General features: G+C 33.9%; 3 protein-coding genes across 4 annotated transcripts; 1 reads left to right on the top strand and 2 right to left on the bottom strand.

Moving 5' to 3' along the window:
- Window positions 1-35: 35 nt before the first annotated feature.
- LOC143539390 (pentatricopeptide repeat-containing protein At2g46050, mitochondrial-like) lies at window positions 36-1872 on the bottom strand. Its single transcript, XM_077032729.1, has one exon. The coding sequence runs from the start codon at window positions 1736-1738 to the stop codon at window positions 278-280; it is 1461 nt and encodes a 486-aa protein (XP_076888844.1). The 5' UTR covers window positions 1739-1872; the 3' UTR covers window positions 36-277.
- Window positions 1873-4985: 3113 nt separating this feature from the next.
- Window positions 4986-7053, top strand: LOC143539383 (AT-rich interactive domain-containing protein 1-like). The gene is made up of 2 exons (XM_077032719.1): window positions 4986-5327; window positions 6225-7053. The coding sequence occupies exons 1-2, from the start codon at window positions 4989-4991 to the stop codon at window positions 6981-6983; spliced, it is 1098 nt and encodes a 365-aa protein (XP_076888834.1). The 5' UTR covers window positions 4986-4988; the 3' UTR covers window positions 6984-7053.
- A 169-nt stretch (window positions 7054-7222) lies between these two features.
- Window positions 7223-12773, bottom strand: LOC143539366 (bifunctional L-3-cyanoalanine synthase/cysteine synthase 1, mitochondrial). 2 transcript variants are annotated; one of them, XM_077032705.1, is made up of 10 exons: window positions 12580-12773; window positions 9918-10027; window positions 9199-9256; window positions 8855-9118; window positions 8625-8762; window positions 8462-8513; window positions 8227-8306; window positions 7942-8001; window positions 7680-7760; window positions 7223-7414 (listed from the first exon to the last, which is right to left on the bottom strand). In XM_077032705.1, exons 2-10 carry the CDS (start codon window positions 9947-9949, stop codon window positions 7319-7321), a joined length of 861 nt encoding a protein of 286 aa, XP_076888820.1. In that variant the 5' UTR covers window positions 9950-10027; window positions 12580-12773; the 3' UTR covers window positions 7223-7318. The 2 variants fall into 2 exon arrangements, with proteins under 2 accessions (XP_076888820.1, XP_076888826.1); XM_077032711.1 differs by having other exon boundaries at window positions 8227-8288.
- Window positions 12774-23405: the final 10632 nt, after the last annotated feature.

Raw genomic sequence — 23405 nt, 5'->3', positions numbered from 1 at the left:
TATATAATTCTAAGTTTCTAACTTTAAAAACTTATTTTTCCTTTTACATATTATCAGATAATCTACAACATTGTATAAATTATATTGCATGATATAATGATCTGGATAAAAAGATTTATAGATATTGTTCTACAATCTTGGATCCAATACGGAAACCGCATACCGACTGTCCCCTCATAGCCTGCACTTTTCAAGATACTCGTCGCGTCAACATAGTTATTATCGAAAGGGTATAATGGTCATTAAATAAATACCCGCTTAGTCACTTGTTGTCATTTCAAGTTTCCACAACCTCTAACCAACTAAATCCCGGTTCCTTTGAACCACAATTATCTCGCATCATCTCCCGAACCATAACCACATCAGACCATTTACCAGAACACGCAAGCGTATCAGACATAACGGCATAGTTCACATTCTTGTTTGGCTCCAACTTTAAAAGTTTTTCACCTGCCCATTTTGCCAACTTACTATTTTTATAAACTTTACAATGTCCAATGAAAGACCCTAGTGTGTCAGGTCCAGGTAGCATCGGCATTGAAACCAAAACATTATACGCCTCGTCAAGTTGACCAGCTCGACCGAGAAGGTCAACTAGACAAGTGTAATGCTCGAGTTCCGGCATAATCTTGTAATCTTTGGTCATTGATTCAAAGTAATGTAGACCCTCGGTTACCAATCCACCATGGCTACAAGCACTAAGAACACCAAGAAACATGATTTTATCGGGTTTTAATACGCTTTCTAACACCATTTTCTTAAAAAGATTAACCGCTTTTCTTGAAAGACCATGGAACGCGTACGCTTGAACCATAGAAGTGTAAGACACAATATCCGGTTTTGTAATAGAGTTAAATGATTCCAAAGCATAATTTATGTTCCCGGATTTGGAGTACGCGTTTACAAGAGAATTAGAAACCGACAAAAACGATACAATTCCACTCTTTAACGCGTAAGAATGAACTTGAAGGATTTGACTAGTCAACGATAGATCCCCACACGAGCTAACAACACTAGCTAAAGTTAACTCATCCGGGAAAAAATCTTCGTGTAACATATTTTTTAGTAGCTTTACGGCCTCCTTACCGTCGCCACGTTGTCCATAACCCACAACCATAGTGTTCCAAGAAACCACGTTTCTTTGAGACATTTCATCAAACACTTTACACGCATCAACAATGCTTTCGTTCTTCGCATACATATCAACAAGCGCACTAGCCACTACCACGTCCCGATCAAACCCGAATCTTATTACAAGACCATGTACTTGCCTTCCCAGTTCACAATACTTCAAGCCAACACAACAATTCACTAAACTCGTATACGTGAACTCATCACCATTAACTCCCTCAAACCGCATCATCGAGAAGACTCCAAAACTATCACCCCTTAACCCGTTAAACGCGTAGCACGACGCCATCACATTCCACAAAACCAAATCTTTCTCAACCACATCATCAAACACCCGCCTCGCGTCTACAACAAACCCAACTTTAGCATACATATCCACAACACAACTACTCACATAACAATCTTTACAAAACCCCCATTTCACTATACAACAATGGAACTGCATACCCATCTCAATCCGTCCCGTTTGAATTGACATTGTAACTAAATTCAAACACGTACCACGATCCGGGCCAACCTTTTCCAACAACATTCTTCTAAAATAACAAAACCCCATATCCAAATCACGGATCAAAATGTTCCACGTCACCACATTTCTCACAGACATTTCGTCGAACAGTTGGCGGACGTTACTCGAGTTCTTGCATTTGATGTAAAAACTCAACAGTTGATTTTGTAATGATAGGATGTTATGGTACCCCAGCTTAATAATATGTGAATGTAACTGTTTACCCAAGAAACCCTTTGAATCTGAGGACTTGAAAGCATTAGAAATGAAAGAAAGATTGAAGCTTTTGAATTGATTCGGTTTTTGGTTATTTTTGGCGGGTTTATTTGGTACTGTAACTCGGGTTGTTAACTGTTTTTTAAAACGGATGGTGGCAGATTGTTTAAATTGGTGTTTAAGCATCGTAATATATGGCGGGAGATTTTTCGTATTTTGATTTTTATTCGGACTGAATCGGACCTGAGTGGACCGGACCTGGATTTAATCATGAGAATTAAGACCAAGAATAGAACCCGATAACAGATATTTGGTTACCCGGTCCAACCTGGATCCGAGTGTTTAATCTTTGTATTAAACACTAGTATCCTAACGTAATTAAGGTGTGTGATAAAAGTGTTCCTCTCCTAGTGATTGATGATTTTAATGGTCTGTGTAGATTTAGAAGTCGTTTTAAAGGGTGTGTTGGTTAGGCGTATTAAAAATTAAAAATATTTAGTGGCAGTGACTAATCTAAAAGAAAATTTTAGGGGCATCCCAAAAAAATTTAGACTTGGGAATATCCTACTATTTGCTTAGGGGTATCCTGTATCTGAATACATAAAACGAAGAAGAAAAAATTGCATTAATTTTGCACTTCGTTGTGAAAGTTAAGGGGTATCCCCGCACCCCCACTACATCCGCCATGGGTGGTGTGTTTCGTAACATTGCGTTATGGGAAGCCCGAGGTGGCATTGGTACCGCTTGGGAACACCACTCCACCCCACATGGTATCCAATCGGTGAAGTGAGCGATGGTTTGAGGTTGTCAAGCATGTCGTTGTGTTGTATATTTCCTCTCAACAACTATTACCAATTGCATGCCTCAATAAAATCGAACTTTGATAACCTTGGTTTTTACCATAAAAGCAGAAAGCGTCTTCGATCGCCCTAGGTGTTAGGTGGAGTCTTTCCCACGTTCGGAATCAATCCTAAAATGAATCCATCATCCAACGAGCATAGGCACGAAAAAACCAAGGCTTCGAGGATCAAGAAGAGAGAAGGCATATGACGTAACAGAGGATTACTTGAATAGCAAACACAAAAAAACAGGGATTTATGAGTTGTTTGTTATGCCCTGTTGATTATTTAAGTGGAGCGGTACTAAAAGCGACACTATAGATGAAGGGAGAAATGGCAAACAAAAAGTTAGATTCAGGATTAAAATTTTAAGTTTCATTATTCTATTGGTATTTACTTTTTTTTAAGTTAATGATATGCAATTATTTATTAATGAATTTAGTTTTTATTATACTTTTATTTATTTTTAATTTTTAACTACTTTAGGGTAAGAAAGATGAAAAAGATGCTAATTTCCACGATTTATAGATAGAATACGAAATTTGATTTGGCAATGATATAAAATATATAAGTATAATAGGATGAGAAAAATCATACTCACCACCTTAAAAGTTGTAAGGGTTCTAACACCTTGTGGCACCTCACAAAAAATGGGTGTGGATCACCGCCATCCTCAGGCATTTAAGGCAAGGGTGTGAGCCAGATAACGAGAGTGGGGCGTTTGATTTATTGTTTTCTAATTTCTTATATCAATCACACTTAAATATCATACACTTTCTTCTATTATATTTTCTTTTAGCTAATTGTTTATTTACTTATGATGTGAAGCTATTACACACTTTAATTACACATTTTAATGAATGTGATTATTGAAACTACCCATGTCAACGTGACAATGACGTAAAATTGTTTTTATTCTTTTTTATTAGACCATTACACGTAGCCTAACATTTAAATATCCGATAATTGTTATCGCATAGTTGTCCCCAAGGACCAAAGACGTGCCATCGTATAGTTGTCCACAAGGCCCAAGATTCTTGAATCACGTTCCATTACTACCAGTTAGGGCTGTTCAAAAAGCCCGTGACTCGCTCGGAAATAGCTCGGCTCGGCTCGATTTTTAAATGAGCCAAGCTCGAGCCAGGGTCAGCTCGGCTCGTGGCTCGGTCTTGGCTCGACTCGTTAGCTCGGCTCGTTTCGGGGTGCAAACGATCCAAGCCCAAGCTCGACCAGGCTCGAGCTCGGCTCGTTTAACTTATACAGAGCTCGAGCTCGAGCTCGGCTCGGGCTCAGCTCGTTTCGTAGTTTTTCAAGCTCGAGCTCGGCTCGTTTAATATTTATTAATTAATTTTTATATATTTATAATTATATTTGTATATGTATTTTCATTGTAACTTTATATATAAAATAATATATGTTATTTAGTTATTTTTTTTTCATAAAATTATATATATCAATTAAAAATTATTAAATATATATGTATATATTAATATATATAATTATAAGAAATATATAAATGACATGCTCGTTTAGGCTCGTGAGCTGGCTCGAGCTCGATAAGTGAAGCTTGGGCTCGGGATCGTTTATTAAACAAGCTTTCTTTTAGGCTCGAGCTCGGGCTCGATCAAGCTTTTTCACGAGTCGATCTCGAGTAGCTTGCGAACTGCTCGGCTCGTTTACACCCCTAGTAATAACAAATATCTATGTGGCAATACCAATGCCCATGTATGACTTGTAATGTATCCAAATTTTAATTTGAATACAAGATTTTGGGTTGTAATTTTTATTCACAGCAACCCAAAATCATGGGCCAGATATCCCTTAACCCATTTAGACTAAAACCCAACCCATAATCCAAGGTTAAGTAAACCATGGTTGCATTCAATATCCCCTTCAATCCTTCATTTCATTCCTACTCACTCTCTCTCTAAAAAAACCCCCTAAAAAGCTGGTAATTGCTCTCTTTCTCTCTCTAACATTAACATATTCATTGATTCTTTTATCAAAATCTTGTTATAAAAATCTTTTATTTAAAAATGTTTCCTTTCTCTCTCTAACAGGTTTAGAGAGAGAAAGAGAGTGACCCCATGGTGTGACATTCATTAAAGGTAACATAAGTTTTTATATCATATAAACTGCATTGCTTAAAAAAATAATAAAAAGATCCTTAATTTGTTAGATAAACTTATTTATATAACTTGTTTTTGTGACTTTGAAAATGAACTAATTACTTGTGTGACATTTACTTAGGGTTTGAAGTTATATCAAATATACTAAAAAGGGGTAAAATATTAATGGATCTGAAACTGGATTTAGACCAGTTTATTAAAATTGGAGATTTTAAGAATGTGTGTTGTGTTGGTGAAAAACATAATGAGTTATGTGTGGGAATTGAAGAAGAAAAAAAACTTATTAAAAAGAGGAAGAAAGAGTGTTGTTTGCCATTGTTGGATTGGTTAAAAATCGTTGCGAAAAACCCGTGTGATCCTAAAACCGGAGCGTTACCCGAGAGTTCGAAGTGGAAGGCTTATGGAAATGAGCATGTTTGGAAGCAGGTTTTGTTGGTTAAAGAGATGATGAGCTTGAAGGTTAATGTTGATGTTGATGCGAATACCAAACGGTCGATTTGGCAGGTAGTTTTCGCCTTTTCGGTTACCCTTGAAGTTAGTTAGTCTTATTATTGTCGACACGCGTTTTTGTTTATCGGAACTTACTTGTTAATGATTTATGTGATTTGCATTTATATTGTTAATGACGCTTGCGATCTGCTTGAGATCGGCTTGAAAAAAAACTTGAATCGAGCCGAGCTTAAACGAGCTCGAGCCCGGGCCTAAAAATAAGCTTGTTTAAGAAACGAGCTCAATCCCAAGCTTCGCTAATCGAGCTTGAGTCAGCTCATGAGCCTATTATTTTATATAAATTTTATTTAGTATAAATTTAGTTAATAACTATTATTAAGCATAAATTTATGATAAGAATAACTATATATTTAATATATTTAAATATAGAATTTTATAAATTTATATAAAGAGTTAATTAATTTATATAAAAAATTATAAATTTATATAAATAATTAATAAATGATTTGCATTTATATTGTTAAGACGCTCGCGAGCTGCTTGAGATCGGCTTGAAAAAGACTTGAATCGAGCCGAGCTTAAACGAGCTCGAGCTCGGGCCTAAAAATAAACTTAAACGAGCTCAAACCCAAGCTTCGCTAATCGAGCTCGAGTCGTCTCATGAGCCTATTATTTTATATAAATTTTATTTAGTATAAATTTAGTTAATAATTATTATTAGTATAAATTTTCAATAAAAATAGCTAAATATATTTGTTAAATTTAAAATTATATTTAAATATATATAGATATAAAAATTTATATAAAGAACTATTAAATAAGAAACAAACTAAGGCCTGAGCCCTGGCCGAGCTCGAGCCTAGTCGTGCCGAGCACGGATCGGCTCGTTTACACTTACAAATTTGCTCTCATTATCTTTGTTATTAAGATTGAATGTTTCATGTTATACAGAAGAAGCAAAAGATGCATCCTGATATGTACAATGACCAACCCACATACACGAGATGCAGCCAGAGGCTTATTTCCCTCGAAGAGAATCGTTTGCTCCTTTTGACCCGAAAACTACAAGTTCATGATTACGCAGAGTCATCACCCCACGAGAGTGATGCAGAAGAAGAAAAAGAAGAAGAATCTTTATGGGTTATCAATTACAAGAAGAAACGAGTCCCATTGGGTCGGTTTTATCAAGCGCAAGTACCACAATGGACCGGGATAACTGAAGAAAGTGAAGCTAAATGGCTCGGTACTTGTGTTTGGTCTCTACAAGAAACTGAAAACCTGTTCGGTTTGGTTGAAAGGGACCCAATTGGAAAGGGAAGGCATGGGTCGTGCAGCTGCCACGTCAGCGATTCTCCCAAGTGTGTTAGGTTTCACGTTGCTGGAAAACGAGCTCGGTTGAAGCGTGAACTCGGGTCGGCTTTTGTGAGTTGGAAATTTGATATGATGGGTGAAGAAGTGTCGCACGAATGGACTAAAAGCGAAGAAAAGAAGTTTGCGAGTATTATAAAGTCAAACCCCTGGTCTTCGGGTAATTGCTTCTGGGATCTACTTGTGGCGTACTTCAAGAACAAGACGAGGCCCGTTCTTGTTAGCTACTACTTTAGTGTCTACCTGTTGAGGCGCAGGGCACACCAGAATCGGGCTGACCCGAGTAATGTTAATAGTGATGATGATGATGATGAACTTGAGACAGTTGGAGAGTTGGAGTAGATGTTTTTTAATGTTTTTCTTACATAATTATCAATTTTGAAAGTTACGGGTAGACCTTGTCGGGTCGATTAAAGTTCATGGGTGTAAATGAAAAGATGCATAGTTTGAGGGCTTTGATGCTTGCATGTTTTTGGTACATTTAGTGAAATGTAAGCATTATTATTTGCTATATCATGCTTTTGATTTATATAAACAAATGTTTGACTAATTAGATCACCTTGTTGACTTTGACTTTGACTTTGACTCAAATCAAATTTGCATTTTTTGATATATAGTTCAATCACTACAATTAAACAGAGCCAAAACTTATTGCTAGAAGAATTTAGTGATACATGTTACACCGAAACCGGTATCATTTCTTCAGCCTCTTTCCTCAGTTTCTCAAACAAGACAGATGACAGATACCTCTCTCCAAAACTAGCATGAATAATCTATAAAACAGTATATGAAAAATAGCGTTAGTTACGTTGTTTTTAAACTAATTACTTATAACGATTAAACCAAGTATTTCAACATTGTATCGGTTCAACGGTTTAATCGTTAACCTTTTAAAATTTTATAAAATAGTTTTTATGGAAAATATGATTTTGTAATAAGTATACTGCTAAAAGAATGAATATATATTTCAATAAATAGTTTAGGTGGTTGATAATTTAAATATTTGTTGAAAGAAAATGAAGAAAATAAATTAATTACCACAATAAGTTTGCCTCTGTTTTCTGGCCTTTTAGCAAGTCTTAATGCAGCAACAGTATTAGCTCCTGATGATATTCCAACCTACAACAAACAAAACAAGTGGAAATGAAAAATATTTCAATTAAATTGTTAAAACTCCTAATTAATTTCTCAACACTAATAAGTTATCATAGTTGTCACATATTTAATCTATTGTTGTAACTTCTATTGTCACATTATTACATGCCCGCAACAATTTTTTTAATCGAATGACAATTCTTACCATAAGCCCTTCTTTCACCGCCAATTCTCTAGCCATGTTTATGGCGTCTTCACTAGACACCTGTAGTGAATCATTACCAGGGGTTAGACCGATTTGATAAAAAAACGGGTTTTTATATGGGCAACATCCCGCGTTGTCATTAAAAAGTTTTATATAACTTAAATGACGCTATTACACGGTTACAGATTTTGTGTGGCAAAAATATTATCTTTTATGAATATCGGTTTATGCTTAACAAAACTCGCAAAGAATATCGAAAATTACAACAAAAATTGCTAAATTTACCATAAGAACTTCCTCCATTATATCCATGTCCAGGATATCGGGTTTGAATCCGACCCCATTTCCTGTTATTTGATGAGGCCCTGCGATTATAATGCAAAGTAAGTTCATAAGCTCAAGAGACTTTAGTTGACTCGGTTTGACCCTACCAAACCCGCCGGTTTTTTCATACTTAACTTAAATTTTAAAGTGTAAAAAGAGATGCCATATAATGTTATGAACACCAAGGTAAACTTACCGGGTTTTCCACCATTTAGTACGTTGCTTTCTTCGGGCTCTAGTCCGTAAATCTAAAAAAATTGCATAAGTACAATGAATCTTAAGAACAGCCAACAATCATCCAAACCAAGATTATGAATAAAAAAAAATAAAAAAAATTAAGATTTTATAATAAGTTTCACCTTAACATCAGGATTTTTTGATTTAAGATACTGTCCAACACCCGATACAGTGCCTCCGCTACCAATTCCCATCACAAAGATATCAACTTTACCGTTCGTATCATCCCAAATCTCCGGCCCCGTTGTCTCAAAATGCACCTATTTTCATCATCACAAAATATCAAATTTCACAATAACCATGTTACTCATTTATTATCGAATCTATACAAGTGAAAGACGATGAAAGTTACCTTAGTGTTTGCGGGGTTTGAGAACTGTTGTAGCATGAAACCATTGGGCGTTTGTTCCAAAAGATCGTACGCTTTCTTAACGGTACCTCCCATCCCTTTAGTAGGGTCAGTTAATATCAACTCAGCTCCAAACGCACGCATAGTTACCCTTCGTTCTAAGCTTGTGTATGAAGGCATTGTTAATACCATCTTGTACCCTTTCAAAGCAGCCATGAATGCCATACTAATCCCCATGTTCCCAGAAGTCGGCTCAATCAAAACCGTCTTGTATTTATGCATAATGCACACATGTTAATCATATGTATTTATATATTGTCAATATTTAAGTTCATGAAACTGCTTACCTTTCCGGGCGTGATTAATTTTTTCTCTTCAGCGTCGTTTATCATAGAAAGTGCCGGCCTAATGACGAATATGTAACTAGTTAAATATGACTCTGATTGTTAAAAAAGTCAACTTTTGACTTTAAAGATTCAAGCTTAAAGTAAAGTTTTCTTTTGTGATAAAGTAAGCTGCGGTTTTCGTCCCTATGGTTTGTCTAAATATGCGGTTTATAGTCCAATAGTTTCAAATTTGCGATTTTCATCTTGCAATTAAATCCGACTACACTAACCTCGTTAAACCTTGTCATTAAACCCATCAGCGTGCCCCTCACGTGAGGGGCGGTTTTGTCTTTTTTTCTCCCCAAATAATCCTCAGTCCTAACTTACAAGCCCCATCACATGAGGGGTTGGGGTGTATTCGGGAAAAGAAAGGGGACAAAACTGCCCCTAACGTGAGGGCACGCTGATGGTTTAACGACCAGACTTAACAGGGTTAGTGGGGTCGGGTTTAATTGCAAGTAAAATGAAACCACATGAACGAAAATCGCAAATTTGAAAGCATTGGACTAAAACCACAGATTTAGACAAACCACATGGACGAAAACCGCAGTTTATACTTTGTGATATAACCAAAGTGTTATGCAAAAAATCATTATTATTAATTGTATCAAATTTGAAGTTAAAAAATCATTAATTTGAATACTAAAAATTAAAAGATTTGACATATATGTGAGGCATACCTGTCTTTGATGCTAGAAGTTGGTTGAAACATTTCTTGTTTGACTGCTACATAAGCCCCACAGCCTTCTGTGACTTTGTTCAGATATACAAGGGGTGTTTTTCCAATAATCTGATATTTCAAGGTTATATTTGTCAAACTTCAATATTCAACCCAAATTTACACTATTTCACCCTATTTTTGTGATTTTAACCTTTTACTTTTTTTTATTAATTATAAACTTATTTTTCTTTCATAACATAAAATGTTTTATATAAATACAAATTGTTGCAGTTACATGTTTATTTTTATCTGTATTTCGATACAAATTTTATCACAAATTGATTATACCAAATAAAATATATGCACGAAAATAAATTTTTTTGTTGTGCTATTATTTATTTTATTTTATATTTTTAGATGTTTAGAACTTTAATGTCATAATATAATATTAAATGTTTTAAAACTATAAATATTCTCATATTTGCCCAACACAGATTTAAAACATGATACCAATATGGACCTAATCTATATTTGAGTTTTTAAAAGTTTTAATATATATGATGTTAAAAGAAAAATATAAATTAGAGTAAACTGCGGTTTTCGTTCATGTGGTTTGTCAAAATCTGCGATTTTCGTCCATGTGGTTTCATTTCACCTGCAATTAAACCTGAATTCATTAACCCCATTAAGTCTGGTCGTTAAACCCATCAGCGTACCTTTCACGTGAAGGGCAGTTTTGTCCTTTCTTTTCCCCAAATACACCCCCGCCCCTCACGTGAGGGGGCTTGGTATTACGACTGGGGTTTACTTAGTGAGAAAAAGGACAAAAATGCCCCTCACGTCAGAGGCACGCTGATGGGTTTAGCGACCAGATTTAACAGGGTTAATGAGTTTGGGCTTAATTGAAGTGAAATGAAACCACAAGAACGAAAATCGCAAATTTGAAACTATTGGACTAAAATCGCATATTTAGACAAACACATGACGAAAACCGCATTTCACTTTATAAATTATTAAAAAAAACATATTTATAATATTTTATGTTTCAATGTCACGTGTTTTACTTTGTAGAGTGCAATAAGTCACAAGTGGAAAATGTGTATATCATATACCATTTATTTAAGTTAAATGCCGTTATAGACCAGTAGCGTTGGCCGTTGTCCGGGTACGTTCGGTAACACTGTTTTTTCTATTTTCGTGTATGTTCAACCAAATATAATTAAAACATAAATAAATGTTGATTTTTATTTTTTATAAAAGTAGTTGATTTGTATACCATTAAAGTGGTTTTATATTTCATTAAAGCTGTTTTTTAACGGCCAATAAATCCTTCAAATTGGCTACTGGCTAAAATCAAATTCATCATATCAGGACACACTCGTCTTTTGATTCGGGGAAAACTCTGACCTAAGGCCAACGCCCATGAACACTTGCCCCAAGGAGTGCGGTGAGATAATGCTCGTTCAGTTCAAGGATCAACAAGTGAACACCACATACTCACCTAGTCTCCTATTATCACTCAAGTGCCTCTGAAACTAAATGTCATGGATATGAATCAAATATGGGTCACATAGTACACCAAGTTTATTTCTTATCACTCCACCGCCAACTCATTGACATTAAAACTATTATGAGTTATGAGCTATTTATGGACAATAAAAAAATAATCCACACACATTAATTAAACATCAAAAAATAAATCTTTAGAAAGTAAGAATTAAAGCACTAAAATACAAATATTTATTATATATGAATATCTATTTAATAAATTTCTAATAATAATAATAATATTTATTATTTCTAAAATTAATGCTTCAAAAATTGATAATTTTGTTATCTTTTATTTAATAAATTTCTAATAATAATAATCATAATCATAATTCCTTTTTTAAATATATAAAATTTATAATTATCTTTTATTTTATTAAAAACATCAGCATTTTGTAGGTTTATTGTTTATTGTTTATTGATTATTAATTAAATACCATATTTTCATAAATTATCATATAATACATAGCTCTCAAACTAGCAATTCATAAACCAGCAATTCATAAATATATTAACCAAATATGAATATAATCAAATAAAATTTATTTAGCTAATGACGAAAACAATTCTATAACAAAACCACAAAAGTGATCACTTAGATATAAAAAAAATTAATCATCAAAACTAAACTAATAAATAAAATTGAATTCAATGAGCTTATGGTGGGGGTGGAATAGAAGAGAGTTATTATTTCATGCAACTCATATTTGATTCCTGCTTTCATTATTTAGTTTTGATGGTATCAGTTGACGATGAGAGATCAAACGGATAGGTGACGTTCACTGTTGTCGGTCGAATGTTCACAGACGTTGGCCTTAATTGAAGGTTTTCTCGAATCGAAAGACGAATTAATTTAACCAAGTAAGCCGTTCGGAGGATTCGTTATCCGTTAAAATAAATAAATAAACAAAAATAAAATTTAATCAACGAATCCATTAAAAAAACATGCAAACTAGTGGATGAGTACATCACAAACTTTTTCCTGTACTTGTTATTCAATACCAAATTTAATCATAAAGTTAAATTAATGACGTCATGATTTACCGGTAGCAAATAAGGTCAGCAATCTCCGGCCAACCAACAACCGTTATTGTTGACGGATATAACAAGAGCTTCAATCATTAATTCATTACCTGAGACGCATCTTTCTTAATATTAGTTCCGGGAATATTCTTGGGCAGATCTCTTATTCTCTGAGCAAACGAAGATTCCGGCAGCGAATAGAATCTAACTCCGATCAGATTCTAACTGAGCAAATTGTTGCTTCTTCTGAGCACAAGCTTTGCTAATGCTGCCATTAATGCAAAATATAGATAGAGAAAGTACAAATGTTTGAGTGAGTGATTGGAGAAGAAAGAGTTGGATTTTATAGGGGGTGTGAATTTAATTTAAACCCTTGAAGTTTACCTTTTTTAACAAAAAATATGGTAGGCCTTGCGAAGCCGAAAGTTAAAATAGATATGCGCATTTTAGTTATGCCCATTTTAGTAATTTTATATATTTTATTAAAAGCTCCATCTACTCTGTCAAATATTTAAATATATCTGAAAAGCTACATCTTCCAGCCACTAGCTTTCAGTCACCAGCTAGCAGGTTTCAGTTACAGCTACCAGCTAGTTTTGCCAAACACACCCAACACGTGATAAAATGTTTTACAAGGATTGAACTTTTGACATCTTATTTTATACACTGACTATTTGACCATCCTACCAAAATAAGAATTATTGAAAATTATAAGTCTTTGTTAATAATGACTTAATGTTAATAATGACTTAAAGTCACGATATATGAAAATATATATGCTAGGATTTGCATAAAGTCATACACATTAGCTGACTATGTTATATTATCTATAATATATATAAACGAAAACTAAAAAATCTTAGGTGTCACGATGTGGTCGTTCCCCTTTTTTTTGAGTCATCAGATTTGCTTGATTTTTAAATAAAGGTTTCTCATGCATTTGACTCGAATTCACGGGTATGAGTATTATCAAACCCATATATTTCTTAAATGGGTTATAACATCTCATTAAATTAAAAACTAATCTCACCAAATATTTGATATAATAATCCTATAAAGTAGGGATATACTAAAAATTAATATATGATTTATTAAAATATATATATATATATTATTTATAATTAAAAAACCAATTTGTAGTAAAAAAAATAAACAGGTCTTTGGTCATCAAACTCATATAGCTTTTAAACTGGGTTATAACATCTTATTTATTTGTGAAACAATTTATCATTAAACCATAAGTATATTATTAACTTTCATATAATAAAAAGGATAAAAATTCAAAAAATAAATAAATATTAAAAACAAATAATATAAAACAACTCCCGTAATACGGGAGATAAAAACTAGTAATACAATATATTATCTTATGTTACGTTACATTATCTTACATGACATAACATAACATTATGTTACTTTACCTTACCTGATATTACATTGTATTATATTACAATATACTTTACAATGTGTTCTTAGGTTCATTTATGAAAAAAAAAAAGAAAGGTCCTTTCTCTTTTCTCCCGTTTTCTCATTTTCTCTCCACTTTTATTTTTTTTCAAATCTTTTTAATTTTGAAGAAAACAAATCTTCTCATTTTGCTCTTTATTTTCTCTACTTTTCTCTATTATTTTCCTTTAATGAAATCTGAGAACACCCCTTTTGTTTTTTCTTTCATTTTCTTCCTTAAATAAAACTCGGGAACACGTCCGTTTTTTCCATCACTCCCTCCTTTTTCTTCTCTTTCATCCCTTAAATGAAACTCGATATTAAAATGTTTGCTTATAGCTGTGAGACTTGATTGGGCTAAGTGGCGGTGGCGGGATGTACTAATGCCATGTCAGTTTTATTTTATTTAATATTCGGATTTACTACTTTATGTTTACGATTTAATGTTGATACCGTTAACATAGGCCTAATCGTGTTGATTTGTCGCTCAATGCCCAGGACTTGTGTTTTTTTTTTGTTTGTTCTTCGTCGCAACACGAGAGCTTTGTGCTCTTTGTGTGTCAATACCAAAAAATTTCGTTTGAGTTTTTTTTTTCTTTTACTTTAAATATGTTAATTTTTCGTATTTGGGCGTTAACGAATTTAGTTTTTCGTTTAGTTTTGGCGTCGTAACTAATAGTTAGCCTTCATATAGTAGGTAGGGTTGCATGCCTGATTTTACGAGCTGAGACTTGTTTGGCTATTTTATAACGCGCAAGTTGCCAACTTATATTATATATATTTTTATTTTTAACAAACTAACTCGTACATTCTCTAAAACCAATCATAAATCTAAACTTTTTGTAAACACTACATTCCTATGCTACAAAGCTAGGGTTGGTGACTCAGTGATAGAAACATGTTTTTAAACACTCAAATAGTTCAAGTCTCAGCTCATGAAGTAAAATAAAATTGTCATTTCGAACAAAAATATATTCTTGTGGTGCAAACCCATGATTCTCATATTGATATGATTTTACGTCTCATATATGTTTATACGACCCTTTTAAGTCTTATATTTTATTATATAAAGTAAATTGCATTTTTCGCGCTTTATGTTTATACCAAATATTTTTGGATTTCATCTATAAACTAAGGATATAGCAGGTGTCGTCCTTCATATTTTAAAATTTTTCGCATGTTTTTTCGTTTATTAACGGACGTCTATTATAGGCGTTAATTAGTTCAGTCATGTTTGTCCATTTACCTTTTCACGAACTATTTGTGTAATTGATTTATAGATTAAAATTTATTTTTTTTAAAGAAAAGTTTAAAACAATATCCGTCCTTTCCACATCTCGCAGCATCTCCGATGCTAAAGGCTAAAGCCCCGGACTTATGTGTTTTGGGCCCCTTCGTATATACTATTCGCATAACACGCGTCGTTCTCATGACTAACCAACCCTATTGCCCCCACTAAGCGATGACACAACTGCGTAAGATTAAGGTAGACATTGCGTATGAATTACGAAAACCAATTAACCTGAAACCAAGTCAAGTTTATCCTTCACCCGTAAGAATATTGATTTTGAAGTTTGAATCTAAACTAATAATAGTGACACCCGTGATTGTGAGGTCCTGGAGGATTTGTATGTATGACTTGAAATATGAGTCGTGACACCTATTGATAGTGAGGTTGTGGAAGATTTTTGAGGACCATTTGTGTTGTTTTGTTGTAATCTTGTAATAAAATAATAATAATAAAATTAAAAAAATAATAATAATAATGGTAGTATAAGTAACACTAAATAGTAAATATTACAACGTTAAACAATCAAAATAGGAGAACTACTGTAGCAACATATTATCTTCAAATCAGTTATGTGACAACCAATCTTTATGCTTATCTTATTTTCGCTCTAAATGTCTGAACTAAATCTGTATTGACAAAATTTCAAAAATATGTCACACATCGAATCAATTCATCATGAGCCAAGTGATTAGATCAAAGAAAATATTAAATGGTAGTATTTATAACAAAACATTACTTGATTTTGAGTTACAACTCGGTTTTCAGGATTGTATCGTTTGAGGAATTCGCACGCGCCTTCTCTTTTCATTGTGAAATTCCTTTAGAAGATCATCATATTTTCATAGGAAGGATCTCCTGGTCTTCTAATCACCTGTACACAAATGAATATTAATCTACCTAATATTTAAAGGCAAAATGTTGGAACTTGTTGACCATTTTTCGGATTTTCCATAATGAACTATTCAACCTTCCCACGTGTTAGGATCGAATGCAAATAATAGATTTTACATGCTAAACGTACAAATAACTAGAATAATTATGCTTAACATTATAGTAATTATTAATTATTACTCTACAAATTTTTGAACTTGAGTGATTATTATTGCTCTACTCTAGTTTAAAACTATAATGTAATAATAATTGATTAATTTCTTTAGTTATTTGTACATTTAGCAGGTTACTTTATTTGTAACAGATCCCGGTTCGCACCCGTATCAGATTGTCTTTGAATTTCTTTTTTGATTGATGAGCTAATTTTATTATTTTAATCATTTAAAAAGATATTTTACTGCATGAAATGAGAGTAATATTCAAATGGTTAGTATAATGAAGACTAACCTCAAATGTGTTTTGTGCATTTTGTAATGGGAACATTACAGTTTGATCCATTTCTCTGCAACATCTGATACCATATCCTGCAAATACCACACAATTGCTCCAGTTTCACTGCCGGGTGTAAGCGAGCTGAGCTCGGCTCATTTAAATTTAAGAGGGCTCGAGCTCGGGTCGTTTAAATTTGTATTTCTAAAGCTCGAACTTGGCTTGTGAGTAGTTTGCCAAGCTCGAGCTCGGGTCGTTTATTATTTGGTTATTCTATTTATATAGTTTTTAATTCTTTTACATATATATTCGTAATTATAGAATTTTTATAAAATATACGTATTCTTTATTAATTTTTATCGTAGGTTTATATAATAATAATAATAATTATTATTATTATATAAATATATTTAATAAAATCGGTATTAAATGAAAGCTCGTTTAAGTGTCGGCCTGAGCTCGAGCCCGTTTATTAAATGAGCAATAAAAGCTCAAGCTTAGGATTGTTTAAACTTATATCGATTTGAGTTTTTAACGAGTCGATGTCAAGAAGCTCATGAGCGGCTCAGCTCATTTACACCCTCTTTAAGTTGTATAATTGATTATACAAAACAATCTCATTTGATTTCACACCATATAATGACCGTCCACAAAACACTTAGACGACTGTTTTTAACCTAAAAATCACACTTTGAAAAATTACTGGCTGGAACACTGAAAATTATTAGTCAGAACAAACTTTGAAAACTTTTGGTCAAAACAACCATCCCGACTTTATCCGTACAAGTGTTTAAAACGGTGTGTAATTAGATGTTGGTGTCGTGTGTCTAGATGGCCCCACACTAAAATCACCTAATGATAGTAAATACTCAAGTCGATTTCATTGCTAACAGCCACATTCCAAAATTTAAATCAAAATGCAGTTAAACAAATTACAAATGGAATCAATTCGAGTTACTGGAGTAAGTTAACCGGAGCTTAACGAATCCATACAACTTGCCGTTTCATAAACTCCTCCTTCATCTGATTAATATCCAAATCCGAAAAGTTCTCGGGCGGTGGATCAAACAATAACATAAATGACCTTTTAAAACAATTAAAGAATTATGTGTTTTGTTTGTTATTACTTGGTCCCAGTGTTGTGCTAGTCGTTAGTCGGATGAGAGCTAATGATTGATTAGATTAACTGAGATTAATCAGCGATTAGTCAACGCATAGTCTAGATTTTTACAACTATGCTCGATACATGACTTACTAAGCTTTAATCTTTTATCATAAAAACCGACTTAGAATTATTTTTCTAAAGTGTATAATGTACATATAATTCTTTTTAAATTACTTTTGTTTTATTTGAATATGTTGTATGCATCACAATTCTACATAACACCCCCTTTAGCAAACTATGTTAACTTTTATTCTTTTAATAGTTGTAAAAAGTTAAATAATATCTAAAAAGTAAAAAACAATGTAAATATAAGAGCCTATAAAAGAATTTCAATTGATTTCAGTAGATTCATCATGTGTTTCGATCCCGAAGTTTTTTTTTTGTATGTCTGTCTATAACAATATATTGACATTAAATTTTACATATCTTAATTAGTTCATTTACTTTCTTAAAACCGTTTCATAGTTAATTAATTATATAGAGTTATTGTTTTCATTTTTTGTAATAACAATTATTTTTACACATAATAAAATCCACAATTCTTACACTTAAAGGGTAATTTAAACCTACATGACTTTTCTAATTAAAGGCAAACATCATATCACTAGACCACTGTTAAAACCATGTAAGACCATGTGCGGCGCCCTACCCTGCGCCACATGAGCTACACCACAGGTGTGAACACCGCAACAGGTGGGCTAGGAGCCTAGAGTCATGTGTATGGAGCAAAGTTGGTGATTTTTTTTGAATATTAAATAATGTACTCACCCAACCATATCTAGCCACCTTAACCTAATACCACATTTAACATAAAGTACCACGACACGGTCATCCTCTCTACATCACATTTTTCGTGTCAAAACCCTTTCTACCAAGCCCATTACGCGTAGCCTAAACGTTAACCAGCTCTGTGTAAAAATACATAAAATTTTGTGACAAAAATAGGACAAAACAAAAAAACTCCTACTCCATTTTGTGATCAATCATTTAACAAATTAATGCTATATTTGTATACCTTTTTAAGTCTAACATTCATCACAAAACAAAATATATCAAAATATCAACACCAAAATATCAAAACCAACAAAAGAGAGTACATGTTCCAAATTTCTAATACAACCCAATACAACTTATCAAGAAATGAATATCAAACACACAAAATGTCAAAAACAACAATTGCCAGTCAAAACAAAATCAACTGTTTGACTTCCCAAAAGTCAAACTTCCATGTCAACCAAACTCTCAAAAAACCCTAATAATATCTTCATTCAAAACCCAACAAAATTAACATTCATACCATTTCAAAGAAGCCACAAATCCCTAATTCCCATCTCCTTTCTACGACGAATCCTTCGAACCGCCACTCTCATCCATCGAATCATCATCAACACGATCCTCATCTACCGCATTATCATTATCATTATCATCGGTTTCTTTGCATGAATCAATCTCATGACCCCAAACCCACTCCAAATAGCGAAGACCATCGATATCAACAGGATCGGTTGGACCGTCCACATTCTTGTCCATATTTCTCAAGAACCTCTCATGCAACTCATCAATCTTGTCATCAAGTTCTTTCCTACTCGCATACTCGCGTTCTTCTTCGATCCAAAACTTATAGAAATCGCTCTTACCGTTACCATCAGAGAACACGTAACGTCCAGTGTTGTTATGCAAATGATAAAGAGCCATCAAAAGAATAGTTTCTTCCACCGTACCTTCTCGGCCAGGACTCGATGAACCGGTTATGTCCACATCCATATCTTCTTCATTAATATTATTATTATTATTAGGTAATTGAGGGTTTAACGTTTGCATGGGGGTGGAAGTGATACTAATGTTGCCTTGTGGTGTGTTATTGGCGGTGGATTGGGAGGTTTCTTCGGTCGAGTCACCGCGGGTGGGAGAGTCGGATGTGGAACGAGAAGCCGAAGCGGAGGCGTCATAGCCGGAACCGGGATCAGAGGAATCATCCATGGTTGATTGAATTAGGGTTTTGAGTTATGAAAGAAAGAAGAGAGTTTGTTAGAGAGAATATGATGGAATTAATATGAGAATTGTAGTGTAGTGATGGTGTATGGTAGTGTTTTAAATTCATATTTTTATAACTGATTTGTTGTAATAAATTAGAAATTAATGTTCGAAATGTTAGATTATTTATTAATTAATTAAAGTTCTGTAATAATAATCATAGAGAGAGAGAGGGATTATCGCAGCTATATATAAGACTATGTGTTGTGGGTATTTAACGAAGTTGAATTTAGTTTATTATATTGCGTTACATGGTGCTGACTAAACCACTTGTAGTTCGCGTTAACTCACCTCGTTGTCGTTCGCAGCCGTCGAATTCATCCATTCGCGAGCGGAACCATCAATTTTCTACTTCTGCTTGGGCGAGCCAGCTGAATTCCTCTGTTCGCGGCGATCGCTGAAGCGTGGTTAAGCTATGGTGTGCGCGAGCCAGTGGCTGAATTCATCCCTCAATTCATATGTTCGCTAGCTACAACGGACAGACTAAGTCGAATACAAGGTTAACCTTTTTTTAGAACGGTGACTTTCTTATGTCATCATACTTTTCGAATTTGAAGAGCCTCATTGTCATACTCTAGCTAGACTGTGTTATCTTAACAGGGGGCTACGCTAGCTTCAGAATTCGGCTTAGCGGTTCCCCGAGGAAACCATACTGTCAGCTGCGACTTGATAATCGTTGTGCCACTACTTTAATAGAAATCTCTGGTGTAACACACGGTGGACTAAAACCCGTGTGGGATCGGAAATTAATCGAGCTGACAACTAACTAAAATATTTCATTGTCATAATCCACCAAAAGTGACATCGGTGAGAATCAAACTTAAGTGTTCACCGAAGAACTTAAGCCACCTACCGGCCACTAGGCCACAAGTGGGAATTTGAAACATTCATTAAATAAATACTCTGACATTGACTTGCTAAACTAAGGGGGTGTTTGGAATTGTTTATTTTCACCAACTTATAACTTATAAACTTATCAAAAAGTAATAAGGTGTTTGGGATTGCTTATACTGTGAGAGGAAAAGTTCCATAAGTTACACTTTTGTAACTTATTAACTTAATGAAAAGTTATAAGGAAGTAAAATAAGAAATCCCAAACACCCCCTAAACCTCAAATGAGCTCGCTCAAGAAATTCGTTTAATAAACGAATCAAGTTTCGTATACGAGTTTAGTTTGACTCGCTCAAGAAACTCGTTATACGAGTTTGACTACTAATATTTATATGCGAATAAACTCAATATAATATAATTTACATTATAAGTTTTGTCGTTTTTACAATTATGCTAAAAAAAGATAACTAGCTAGAACATATATAATGTTATATATGGATATACAGCTATAAAATTGTAAACTTTTCAGTTTGCTTATATATAAAAAGTTTAACAATTAACTATAATGAATATCGATCGGTTATGAGCCGCACTTGACGCTTAGACTTATAACACGAAACGAGTTGAGCTCGAGTAGTCGACTTCAAACTTTTTTTTTTTTATGTTTAGTGAGTGAACTTAATGCAAGCCTCATAATTCCTTAAATATATACTAATAAAGTATAAGTATCGTCTTCCACACGTTCATAGTTATGGTTTATTTGTGTATGTTTTATTGCTCACCTACTGAAAGCATATGACTTGGGCTGATGTTTTATTTGTGTACTTTGTATTTGGGCCTAGAAATGGTATATGGACAGGAAATGTGGGCTTGGATGTTAAGGCCTAAGGGACACATGAACCGGTGCAATTGAATTCAATATGGCGGTTTAACTATTTTGCACTTCTTTGCTCATGAATAGGTAAAAAAGATAATATTTTGGAACGGCTTACATGGGTTGTTACAAATGGTATCATAGCTGGGGCCAGGCCGGGCAGGTGTGCCAAGGAGAATGTTGGGCAACTGAGCTTCCTAAGTGAGGTGAAGATGGAAGCCCCAAATCAGGTGAGAGAGAGAGAAAATGAAGTCTTTCTTATAAAGAGGTGAAAAACTTTTCTATCAGGACTCGTTTTCTTCGAGTCAGCAAAATGGACAATATCTTATCACAGTTTACTTAGTTTGTTAGCCATTGTAACATTTTTTATTCACTCTTATTATTCATATGATTTCAGCCTGAATAAATTGTTGTTTACTTATCTGACATTAATTTTATCCGTAGTTCCCTCTATCCAGTGTCCGAGGTGGATTTACAAAAAGTTTTTCATTTTATTGTAGACGTTTAGAGAATTGTTATTATTTTTTTCATGGTTTAATGCTGTCAAAATACATCGGTCTTAAATTATTTAAAATAATTTACACATGTATAACAACTATGAAAATCATCACCCTATTATGTTCAAAGAGAAATTACTTTTACCTTCAAACACTTCTCAATATTAAATTTCTTTTAACTAAATTTTGTCAACTTAAAGGCTACATCTCATACTAAAAGGACATATAGTGCAATGATACCAAATTGTTTAAATGATGTGTCATGTGGCTAAAACTCATATTTTTAGCGTTCAATCATACAGCCCATAAAAAAGTTATTTTTATTTTGAACCATTTATGGGTTATAGTCTGGCTGGATTATTAATTTTGTAGGTGCATGCGGTCACAAGTTTATAAGTTAGGGCTTGACCCGGTATTAGTTCGGATGTGTGTATGACCCACAACCTTAAATGATATCCATCACTATCCCATCATGATCTCCATGTATGAGTTGGTTTTGATTTTATTATTTTATGTATGATTAGATAGATAGATGTGTGAGATCGGGCTTCAGTGCGTTATGGGGTTTTCTTTTAACATGGGTGTTATGGGGTTTTCTTTTAACATGGGTGGTTAAAAGTGGTGAAGGTAGGGTTTTTCATTACTCGGTTTCGAATCGATAAAACTAAACTTGTTTAGGTTTTTGGTTTGATGTTTTTGTTTCAAAAATATGAATTTGGGTCGAACTAGTTAAAGTGAATATCAAATAATTGTTATTTTCAGTTTTGTCATTTAGCCCAATTAAGTGACAACTTTAATATAGTCTATTTAGTCAAACCTCAGCATCATGGATTTACTATGGGACACATGATCAGAGGCGGAGCCAATATATAAATAGGGGGAAAGGCCTCCCGTATGCGGAGGCGGGTCTATGACGGTGTAGGAGCTTTAGCTGGAAAATCAGTGGTGTCGGTTAGTGGTTCCGGGTTCGTGCGGTCCTTTGGGTGGTTGGCTGAGGTATCATGCGGCGGAGATGATGAATGACGGTGTCGGTTTTGATGAGTGACGGTGTTTTTGTACCAACCCAGTTTAGCGAATGGCTTTGAGTTATGGTTTTGAGTTATGTTTAGCGAATTAATGACTTTGATGAGTAGTGACAGTGTTTTTGTACCGACCCAGATATGTATCAAATCAATGGCTTTTGATTGAACTATGGTTTTGAGTTATGTTTAGCGAATTAATGATTTGGTATTATATAACCACTATTTGTTTTTGTATCGACCTAGTTTAACCGACCCAAATTTTGCCCCCCGTACTTAAAACTTCTGTATTCGCCACTGCACATGATTTACTTCTTTCATGTTGCTTGTATGTCCACTGACCAGTAGGTGGGGGGGGGGGGGTGCCCAATGACGGTACACTATTTTTATTTAGCCCAACCAAGTACAATAACTAATAAAGTTATGCATATTTTAAAAGAATCTTCATTTAATTTGGTC

This window comes from Bidens hawaiensis, unplaced genomic scaffold (genome assembly GCF_021521415.1).
Source record: "Bidens hawaiensis isolate Kalapana, Puna unplaced genomic scaffold, B.hawaiensis_p1.1 tig00000820_1, whole genome shotgun sequence".
In the NCBI taxonomy this organism is placed as follows: domain Eukaryota; kingdom Viridiplantae; phylum Streptophyta; class Magnoliopsida; order Asterales; family Asteraceae; genus Bidens; species Bidens hawaiensis.
The sequence above is the reverse complement of the archived record's forward strand: the minus strand, read 5'-3'. Positions and strand labels throughout refer to the sequence as shown.